General features: G+C 42.6%; 1 protein-coding gene and 1 pseudogene across 13 annotated transcripts in view; one reads left to right on the top strand and one right to left on the bottom strand.

Moving 5' to 3' along the window:
* CNTRL (centriolin) overlaps window positions 1–10,876 on the bottom strand; it is a 99,408-nt gene that overhangs the window by 4,073 nt on the left and 84,459 nt on the right. For 9 of the 13 annotated variants that reach the window (XM_021927203.2, XM_009188155.4, XM_009188157.4 and 6 more), the window contains 8 exons: window positions 10,579–10,652; window positions 9,027–9,215; window positions 8,386–8,611; window positions 6,903–7,108; window positions 5,166–5,306; window positions 3,223–3,489; window positions 2,996–3,058; window positions 1,513–1,719 (listed from right to left, as the gene is read on the bottom strand). In XM_021927203.2, coding sequence (XP_021782895.1) covers window positions 1,513–1,719; window positions 2,996–3,058; window positions 3,223–3,489; window positions 5,166–5,306; window positions 6,903–7,108; window positions 8,386–8,611; window positions 9,027–9,215; window positions 10,579–10,652 — 1,373 coding nt within the window. Of the gene's footprint in view, window positions 1–1,512; window positions 1,720–2,967; window positions 3,059–3,222; window positions 3,490–5,165; window positions 5,307–6,902; window positions 7,109–8,385; window positions 8,612–9,026; window positions 9,216–10,578; window positions 10,653–10,876 lie in introns of those variants that run through there. The other 4 variants (XM_021927206.2, XM_021927204.2, XM_009188158.4 and 1 more) reach the window with 4 other exon arrangements.
* LOC116270192 lies at window positions 195–339 on the top strand (annotated as a pseudogene).

Below are 10,876 nucleotides of genomic sequence, written 5' to 3'. Positions count from 1 at the left end.
GTCTTAAGATGAACCAGTGTACAAAATTCTGAGAGAAAAAGTTATTCTTAAAACTGCTAAAATTCAAGATCCTCCAATTAAAAGTTCTAGTTTAAAAAAAAAAAATCTGTAACATCTACCCAGTGAGGAGGGATGGCATCAGTGCCAGTAACTGTCTAGTGGTTCTGATGGACCTTGTAGAACTTGTTGGAAGGAGCTCTCAGCCTTTTGGCTAAGATCAAGTGTAGTATCTATTCTTACCAGAAAAGAAGGGAAATAAAGTGTTAGGCTCAGAAGCCAGCCCCCTAACTTTTAAGTAGTTCAGGCTTTTATCCCACATAGGCCTGGATTACAACCCCAGACTTCTAAATAATTCTACCAATCTCACCTCTACCCATTGTGCATTGGTTGCCTTTAAAGCACCTAAATAAATCTGGCTGCCACCTTGAGCTGGTAATTGAACCTGGCTCTTAAGCCCTTGTGTACTCTTCTCCCACGACTCTGGGCTGTCTTATCCCTAAAGCTTCCCTATTCAATGCCCAGTGCCTCTCACACTCCTCGAACCCTGCCCTGAGGCCCATGATGATTTTGGCCTTTACCTGACTGGGTCCCACCACAGACGGTGTTAAGATAATCATATTCAGATGGCCCTGCTGCTATTAATTAGCTGTGTGACCAAGGTGAGTCACTTGCCCACCTTGGGCATATTAAAGAGGCAACAGTTCTTGAAAGCTCCTTGTGGCTCCACCATTAAAATATACTGCTCTGTGGTAAAGAGAGATTAGCCCGTAAGTCCTACTGTTGTCCTTTGCTATGTCCTCGACCAAATCATTTATCATTTTGTACAGATTACTTACCTATATAAAGGGATAATTCCTACCTCCAAGGATGTAAAAATTAGATAATGTATATAAAGTTTTTTATGTGCACACAATAGGCACTCAAAAATGGAAGCTGTTACCGATCTCTGACAGTTACGTGTGCTACTACTTACCAGTTCCATGAGCATATTTCATGTTCCTCTTAAATGCTTATTAACCTTATTTAAGCTCACACAGAAAACCTTTGTGAAATTCAGGGTTTTTATAGACCCTAGGTTAAGAGGTCTGAATTCCAACTTCTTAAATGTAAGTTACAAAATGCAGGGAGACATACTAAACTAGGACTCATACTGGCCTCATAGGTCTAAGCTATTTATATTGACAGAGTAGGAAATAAAGAAATCCAGAAGTGGAGGACATGAATAGAATTAACTCTATCCCTGCCAGGTCATCTAATCTGCAGTTGTAGTCTGTTTCCTAAGCCATCAGCTTATCCACCTCTACCAAGTCTTTGCTAAAACAAGTGTGGTGTTGTGTGCCTGTAGTCCCAGCTACATGGGAGGCTGAGGTGGGAGGATCGCTTGAGCCTGGGAGGTCAAGGCTGCAGTGGGCTGTGACAGTACCAAGCAAGACCTTGTCTCAAAAAAACAAACAACAACAAAAAAAACAACCCCAGGCTATTGTTTTGTTTTTAAAAAGAGCTGCTGTTTACCTGATTTTGTCCAAGTTGAGAGTCCTCTGTGAGGGAAGACTCCAGCTGAGACAGACTGGGTGACGATGCTGAATCTGCAGAGGTGCTAGTGACCAGTTCCCCTAAAGCATCTACTTGTCTTCTCAAACTGTGTAAAGTGCCCTCTGTCTGCCGCTTTCCTTTAATTAATACTTCTGCTTGCTTGGACATACAGTGTCGGAGTTGGGCCTGAAAAGTGTTACAAGACTTAGGGTTTGACACAGAAGAAATGCACCAGAACTACAGCTCAGCTTCCTCACATACACTTGACAGGCAAATCTGGCTAACAGGAATGGTTGTCGAAAATGTTCATCTTTAAAAAGAATCGTAGGAGATGCCAGGTAGATACTTAGTGAGCATAAACCTTTACTTTTCTGTGTTATCATTAACTGGGCCTTTCACTTGGCCCATTTTTTCCATGCTAGCAGTGCTTAGGATTTCTGTATCCCTTGCTTCTCCATTAAATTATTGCCTCATCTCTTTTTTCCTTCTCTGTTATGACTGAGATCAGTTAGTTTATACTTGACACCTGGAGTGTCTCCTGATTATGTATTTTTTTTTCCTAAGCCTTAGTTTCTTGTCTGTAAACTCACTAGGTATTTAATCCTCAACTTCATACTACTTTTTGGCTTTTGCCCCTGCTATAATCAAATTCTCTCAAAGTCTATAGCAGCGCTGTCCAACAGAACTTTCTGCAGTGGTGGGAATGTTCTACCTCTGGCTATCAGTATAGAAGCCACTAGACACATGAGGCTATTAAGCACTTGAAATGTGGCGAATGAATAACTTAATTTTTAACTTAATTATAATTTATTAAAATTTAAATAACCACACATGGCTGGAGACTATTGTTGGACATCACAGGGCTCCACTCAATACTATAGCACTGCACTCTCTCATCCCATGCTTTCTACATAGCCATTCCCCCCAAATAAATGTAACCTCCCATCTATACTTTTAACTCTCACATCTTTAGGTCAACACTGATCAGTAATCCTAGACTCCTATTTTTGGCTGCCTACAGACAGACATCCTTCCCTGGATATCTCACAAGGCCTTCAAAGTCAACATGTTCGGAGCCAAACAATTCCTTAACTGACATTCAGCCTACTTTTCCAGTATCCCAAATCTTTCCTGCCACCGCTGGCCTGTGATAACCTTATAGTTCATCACTGTGTTTCTACTTCCTGTCCCAAATACTTAGATTCTATCAGTTCTAGCTGAGGTAACGCAGCATTACATAGGTTAAAGAACACTAGAGTCGACACAAGTCATTGCTTTGAACACTGACTACCGTTTACTGTGTGACACCAACTCCTCAGAGCTTCAGACATGCCATCCCTGACACTGCCGGCAGTGCTGCAACAGCATGGATGTGAAAGCATCAGGTAAATGTAACTTTCCCCTCCCCTCCCCAATGTGCCCAGTATCTCATACTGGTTTTTTGTTTGTTTTAAAGGGCAACCTTGAGTCGGTCTTCTCGGTGACGCAGTTTCTCCCGGAGTGCTTCTCCACGCCAGTGCTCATCCTTTCTCAGAGGGAAAATGGAGATATCAGATACCACTGCTGCTACAAGTGGAAGCCAACCAGCCTTTCCCTCCCCTACCCCAGCACCCCCACATCTGTGTTTTAGCTTGGCTGGGGGAGGCGGTCAATCCTATGAACCCAGAGAATAGCAGGATAAACCCTTACCATTATGTGAACTTGTGAAAAGTTCAGTTTTTCTTCAAAAGGTCCCTCATTTATGGTAAATGGAAAGTTCTCTTTCAAGCTTTCCAATTCTCCTTCTAGGTTTTCATTTCTTTCCAAAATAGCTTCTAGATCTGCTGGTAGTTCTGGAAGAAACTGATTGAGATTCTTCAGGCTGGTTCTGATTTCATCCTTCACCTCAGATTTAAGTGTCCTCATTGCGTCACTGATTTCCATTTGTCTTCTCTCCAAATCTTTTTGGTTTGCCATCTAAACAGTGAGTTGGTGTCAAATATCATTGTATAAAATTTCAGACTTACTTGGAATTGAGCTGAATGATGTGCCACGTATTTAAAGATCTATAAATATCAACTACTATAATTACTAGAACTGTAAAAACTGGTGATTTTTCAGATACTCAAGAATCTATAAGCTACTGAATAAATTATTTTATTGGCATTTTCACTGGAACAACTTTCATTTAGAAAAGGCACGTGCATAAAGTTCCTTGAAGACAATCTCTTTGGAGTCAGACAAAGCTAGTTACCAGTCTCATTTCCAGTATTACCAGTATGACTTAGGGCAAGTTGGCTAACATCTGATCCTCCATGACCTCATTTATACAAGGAGATAAATACCTTCTGCTCAGAAATGTGAAAACTAAGTGAGAATTTACATGAAGTACCTCAGTGGCACCCAACTGGCAACTAGAGTAAGCCACAAATGAGAAAAGGGCCATTTATTGAAATAAGTCATAAGTGATCTGGATTATAAATGCTAATGCTGGAATTTTATAAGTGAAGAATCTGGTAGCTTGAGCAATATACATTTTTTTTTTTTTTTAAAGACAGGGTCTTGCTCTGTCACCTAGGCTGGAGTGCAGTGGCACAATCTTGGCTCACGGCAGTCTCAACCTCCCAGGCTCAAGCAATCCTCCCACCTCAGCCTCCTGAGTAGCTGGGACTACAGGTATATGCCACCACACCTAGCTACTTTTTGTATTTTTAGTAGAGACGAGGTCTTGGCATGTTGCCCAGGCTGGTCTTGAACTCCTGAGCTCAAGTGATTCACCCACCTTGGCCTCCTAAAGTGTTGGGATTCCAGGAATGCACCACCACACCCAGCCTAGAGGTTTCTTAAAGTGTTACCAATTGCATTTGATGCCTGAGACTACTCTATGTGGCTCTACCCCATATACAGCTTAGTGAAAATGAGATTTATACCTACTGCTAATTGCCTTACCAAATTTGCAAAGGCAAAATCACTAAGGGCTTGTGGTCTTTAAATAATTGTTTTTAGTTATTTTTTCTTGAATCAAATGGTAGGTATATGTGGGGCATCAGGTGATTGGAAGCACAGATGAAACTAGAATGGCCACGTGGGGTCATCCAAAGGACTAAGTATAGCAGGGCCAAATAAGTGGCTACAGCAGCCCCTGCTAGAGTTCAGGGATGGCCCAGATGCTCTAAAGGACACCAGAGACATCAAGGATTAGAGACTCTACCAGTCCAGGCATGAGCTGATTTAATACTCTCTGCCTGGCTACATTATGTGATATCAAAGGTTTCCCCCTGGACCATCTTTTCTTGCTCAAGGGGTAGGGGAGGTTTTGGCTCCTATAGACTTGTTTATGGCATAAAATCTAACATTTCAACGTAGTTCTTTGGGACATGAAATATGATGCTCAAGAATTACCTTTTTTCCTTGAAAAACTAACATTTTAAGAGCTTGTCAAATTTAAGAGAATTTTGAAAGTATATTTTTAACAAATAGTGGAGGTGCATTTCTAAATTTTAAGGCTAAAAAACCAGATTTGACTTAAAGAACATTCTTATAATCAGTTTTTCTATACTACTATAGAAGGGATATTAAAAACAATACAATCTGCCTGAGCCCAGTGAGTCCTCTCCCCCCAGGCTGGCCAGCTGGGCTTCCTGGGCACACACCTGTTTCTTGAGCTCCGTGTACTCATACTGCATCTGGTTGAGCTCCTTCATCAGGCGCCTGGCCCGCTCATGGTTGTCCTGGGCTACCAGTTCAATTGTTGCCATTTCCTTTTGCATGCAGCTGTTCTCCTGTTTTTGCTCCTAGCACAGGAGGAAGAAAATAACTCTGCGATCCAACAAGTGGAGGTGTGGTTTGCTGGCTTACACACTCACTAGCTCTATAACTTCATTCCCCATCTGGGCCTCAGCTTCTCTAGCTGTCAAATAGGGAAAATTCTATCTTCCTTTCATGGGCAGATCAAATACAGCTGGGAGTATATACACGTCAGAGTCTGTTAGCATCATCTTTGATAATAAGCTACTAACCCTTTCTAAGTCTTCATTAATTGTCTGTAAAATGAGAATAATAATAGCCATCATCACAGGGTTACTGGTAGGGTTAAATCTGAGACATCTATATTCCATCTGTATGATGATCTGGCCTATCACTAGTTAGAAGTGTATCCCCTTTGAGAGACACACATGGTTTAAAAGTTCCTTTCATAGAACAGGGCTCCACTAATCCCTCCAGAGGGTACTGGAAAAATCCACACCCTTGACAGTTCCATTGCTGCTCAGCTGCCTCCATCCACCATAAATTATTCTGACCTATCTGAGTGTCACTTCCCAAATTTATTTCAAGGATGAAAGCATGGTAGATTGAGCTTCCTGGTTTTAGGATAATGATTAAAGCTAATGTTGGCCAAAAAGGGCAGGATGAGAAAAATTTGTAAGCACTGACTACAGCAGTGTAATAAAACTGGCTGGGCATGGTGGCTCACGCCTGTAATCCCAGCACTTTGGGAGGCCAAGGCGTATGGATCATAAGGTCAGGAGTGCGAGACCAGCCTGGCCAACATGGTGAACCCCACTCTATTAAAAATACAAAAATTAGCCAGGCGTGGTGGCATGTGCCTATAATTCCAGATACTCAGGAGACAGGATAATTGCTTGAACCTGGGAGGTGGAAGTTGCAGTGAACTGAGATCATGCCACTGCACTCCAGACTGGGTGACAGAGCAAGACTCTGTCTTGAAAATAAAAATAAAAATAAACCGTCTATGGGCCTGGTGCAATAGCTCACTCCTATAATCCCAGCACCTTGGGAGGCTGAGGCAGGTGGATCACCTGAGGTCAGGAGTTCAGGACCAGCCTGGTCAACCTGGTGAAACCCCATCTCTACTAAAAATATAAAAATTAGTTGGGCGTGGTGGCGCACACCTGTAGTTCCAGCTACTCAGGAGGCTGAGGCATGAGAATCGCTTGAACCCGGGAGGCGGAGGCTGCAGTGAGCTGAGATCGTGCCACTGCACTCTAGCCTGGGAGACAGAGCAAGATGCCATCTAAAAAAAAAAAAAACCGTCTAGAGAAGGCTTCTTCAACACCCCCTCCACCCGCCAGTGGAGGTGTAAACTGAGGCTCACTGGCAGAACGTGCTCTCTACTTTGTGCTGATAATGGCTGTTCACATGACAGTCTCCCCAGCCAGCCAGAGCTCCTTTGAGGCTGCACCCCGTCCCAGGTAAAACTTATTACCATCAGCTTCAAGGACAAATGATGCATAAATACACCAATAACAACAGTTGGGTTCAGGACTGTGTTGATAGGTAATTTATTTTCTCTATGTTGAAGTGGTGTTGCAGTTTAAAATTTTAAATGTATCATTTCCTCACAAACTGCCATGGCAGCAGGTACTCACAAGAAGGTTTTTCTCCAGCTGGCTCCGCTGGATCTTAAGTGCTTCCTTCAGGCTGGCCACTTGCTTCTCAGCTTTCTTTCTTTCCGTCAAGAACTGGTTCCGCAGGAGGCTGAAGTCTGCCCTCATAGAGTCTGCCTCTTTCTGGAGGGCCAACAGCTCACCTGACTTCTCCACCAATTGCTGCTCCCTTTCTGAAAGCTGCCGTTCTGAAATGAGCATTTGCAGTCGGTTTAGCTAAAGAGCCCAAGCCAACTGTGGGCAGAGCTCCCCTTCCCTTGTGGCAGATGCATAATGGTGATATGCGACCCATGCAGGTGCTTTCCTCCATTACAAAGTCTTACAAGCCTACCCTGACCCACACTTCAAAGGCCCAGAAAAAGACCCAGATAAGGGTGCCTTTTGAAGTAATTGGTTCCTGGAGAGACTGATCCCAGAGTGACAGACAGCTACTATCTTCTCTTTCAATTCTTTGAGACCAGTGAGAGGAAACCCAGCACCAATCCTGAATTGTGTGGAACAGATGAAATGTTTTTTATAAACACTGATTTTCATAAAGGGAGACACACCAGTACAACATCCTTCTACAGGAGGCAGTGCAGTGGAAAGTGCACACGATTTGGAGCTGCCTCCTACACTGGCATGAGCCCCATTTTATAATGAGGAATACATTTCCTGATGTTCAGTTAGAATCATGTATGCAAACGCTTGGTACATAGTGAGTACTCGACAGAGAATGCTTACAAAATAAAAGTGACATTTAAAGGATATTTTTCTTATCACCCAGATTTTACTTTTCAACAACTCTGGCATGATCAGAACTGGACATATTTTTTTAAAGTTTCATTTTAATAATGAAATGATTGGGTCTGCGTATATCAAGAGTTCCCAGGGAAAAAGGAATAATAACCCTTTTAGATCCCCAAGCCCACAACATTTTCCAAGCATTATTAAACCCTGGAGCCTAAGAAAGAGAAAAACCATTTACTGATGTGAGAACAATCATTTACCCTGGATTCCCATGTCAACTTCATTTATATATGGTTCAAGAGAGAACAAACTGACTTAAAAGCAAACACCTGTATTCCGGTACCATTCACTAGGCCAAATCTGGACAGAAGAACTGTTAATATGATTTTTTTTGACACTTGAGATGAAGGAGATCATTATTCCCAAAGCTCAAAGGTAATATCCTTTAAGAGTATCTTTTGGCAGTTATTCACTTGAATGTTCCACTTTCTTGAGATGGCATTCTCAAAGGAGACAATACAAGCAAGGAAGGACTTTCTGGTCAGTCTCAGGATCACATCTCTTCTCTGAACCTGCTTCCTCATCTTTCACAGGGCTGTCATACCTCCTGCTTTAACTTCTCCTGCTTCCTCTCCTGGCTCTGGCTGGGGTCTGGATATCTTTAAATACTTTTGCAAGACAACCAGCAGAGCCAACCCATACCCCATCTCCCAGTGAGAAGTTCCAGAATACATACTAGTTTGGGAGAGCGTCTTCTCCAGGCTCTCACCCCACCTCTCCTCTTCCTGCAGAATCCTAACACGCTCTTCAGCCGCCAGCACCTTTGAGAGCACTTGGTCCAGTTTGCTTTTCTGGTCTGTTAATTCCTTTTCCAGCTGGTGCTGTTGCTCCTTCAGTGTCACTTTGCTGGTTTCTAATTTGCTTTCTTCACTTTCTCTCTCTTTCTGGAGTCTCTGAAATATCTTAATAAAGAGTAATCTTGATTAGTTATAAAACAACAAATAGTGTCCCAGAGAACCTGCATGGACATGAGACAGATTCCAAGTTCAAAAGAAAGTAGAAGACAGCCCACAGGGACAACTCCATTACAGAGGTGATCAAGAGGGCTTGGGAAGCTGTCTGGCCAGCATGTGAGGAGGGGATTAAAGCAGCAAATGGCACGTGGCCATTAAGTATCTTTACAGGACCGATGTTCTATGATCATTAAAGGTCTCTAAGTCACATAGTTGGTGTAAACGCCACCCATGGCTACATAGGGCGGTTAAGCGACACACAGTCCCATGGGGGATATTTCTCAGCAGCTTTCTGCCAGGGGAAAAATAGGCTCACATAAGCCACAAAATGCTTCTTTTATATAAAGTCATAAATGTGTAGTACCATTTCTTGTTGGACTAGTTTGAGCTTGTTTTCTTCAATCTCACTCTGAAGCACTTGAAGTTGTTGTTGTTTTGTCTCCTCTTCTTTCTGACAGTCTTCAAACCTATTTGCCCATTCACTGATGTCCTTTTGGAGTCGGGTCTGCTCACTAAGCAATACATCCTGATGCTTGGTGGTGTGAAGCAGGTCCTTTAGGTGAAAGAGCAAGTGGAAACTACTAATAAAGCCATCTTTACTAGAGGTGGCCAGGTGCCAATCCAGTATCTACTAAGTCTGACAGAATGAGAGGCATAAAAGTTTATTTCCTTTATTATCTTAATAAACTTATAGGTACAAGAGAATTTAGATGTCTAATCCAACTTTTATTTTATTTATTTATTTATTTATTTGACAGTCTTGCTCTGTTGCCAAAGCTGGAGTGCAGTGGCATGATCTTGGCTCACCGTGACCTCCGCCTCCCAGGTTCAAGCAATCCTCCCATCTCAGCCTCTTGAGTAGTTGGGACTACAGGCACATGCCACCATGCCCAGCTAACTTTTTGTCTTTTTAGTAGAAATGGGGTTTCACCATGTTGGCCAGGTTGATCTCGAACTCCTGGCCTCAAGTGATCCACCTGCCTTGGCCTCCCAAAGTGCTGGGATTACAGGCGTGAGCCACCATACCCAGCCTGTGTCTAATGTAACTGTTTTTTTTTTTTTTTTTTTTTTCTGAGACAGAGCTTCGCTCTTGTTGCCCAGGCGGGAGTGCAATGATGCAATGCTGGCTCATGGCAACCTCCAGGTCTCAGGTTCCAGTGACTCTCCTGCCTCAGCCTCCCGAGTAGCTGGCATTACAGGCATGCGCCACCACGCCCAGCTAATTTTGTATTTTTAGTAGAGATGGGGTTTCTCCATGTTGGTCAGGCTAGTCTTGAACTCCCGACTTCAGGTGATCTGCCCGCCTCAGCCTCCCAAAGTGCTGGGATTACAGGTGCAAGCCACCGCACCTGGCATAACTCTTAATTTACATAATAGAAACTAAGGTCTAGAACTCGCCTGAAGTGCTCTGAATTACAGCACTAGTCTCACAGGACAACACTGAATTCCCTTTAAGAAAATCATTAGATGTATAAGGGTCAAAAATCTGCTATATTCAGTATCTGACAAGATAGAGGCCCAGATTTGACGGTTACTCTATGGCTCAAGGAGTAATCAAATCTAAGCCCAGCCTTTAAAGTCCTCATCTGTGCCATGGATTAGAGATGACCCATCTGGTCCCTGAAGCCCCAAGAAGGGCTGCTGAGAGACTGCTGCTGGGCTCTGGTCTAGCCACCACCCTACTTACTAGCTTTGAGTAAAACTTTGTTTGTATCAAGAGTTCTAAGGCTAAAATAAATTAGCAAACCACTGCTCTCCACCAAAACTTTTATTTATGTGACGGTTATGTTATATAAATGGCCCTAGAGTATCTGCTGTTGTGAAGAGGAACCAGCCTACTTGATTTCTTTGTTATTTAAACCAATTGTCTGCATACCCTCAGTATTCTACTAGAATATTACATTTGTTAACCTTACCTGTTTTGCTAGGTTCAAATGGTCTTGGACATTAGCTAGTTCCTCCTGCAGTGAGTTTACTGCTTCTTGTTTTTCTACAGAAATGACATTCTCATGAAATAAGAAATACATACATACATACAGATTCCCATTAGCATTCCCAAAAAGTAGAGAAGTTATTTTACGCTTACTTCTGTTACATGTATGACTATGCCATACTATCTCATTAAAGGCCAAAAGAGAGTTATATGCACAATCCACATTTGGGCTTGGAGGTCAGGTTTTTAAAGATTTTCATGTTCAAAATCTCACAACGAAA

The sequence above is a fragment of the Papio anubis genome, chromosome 13 (assembly GCF_008728515.1).
Source record: "Papio anubis isolate 15944 chromosome 13, Panubis1.0, whole genome shotgun sequence".
NCBI lineage: Eukaryota > Metazoa > Chordata > Mammalia > Primates > Cercopithecidae > Papio > Papio anubis.
The sequence above is the reverse complement of the archived record's forward strand: the minus strand, read 5'-3'. Positions and strand labels throughout refer to the sequence as shown.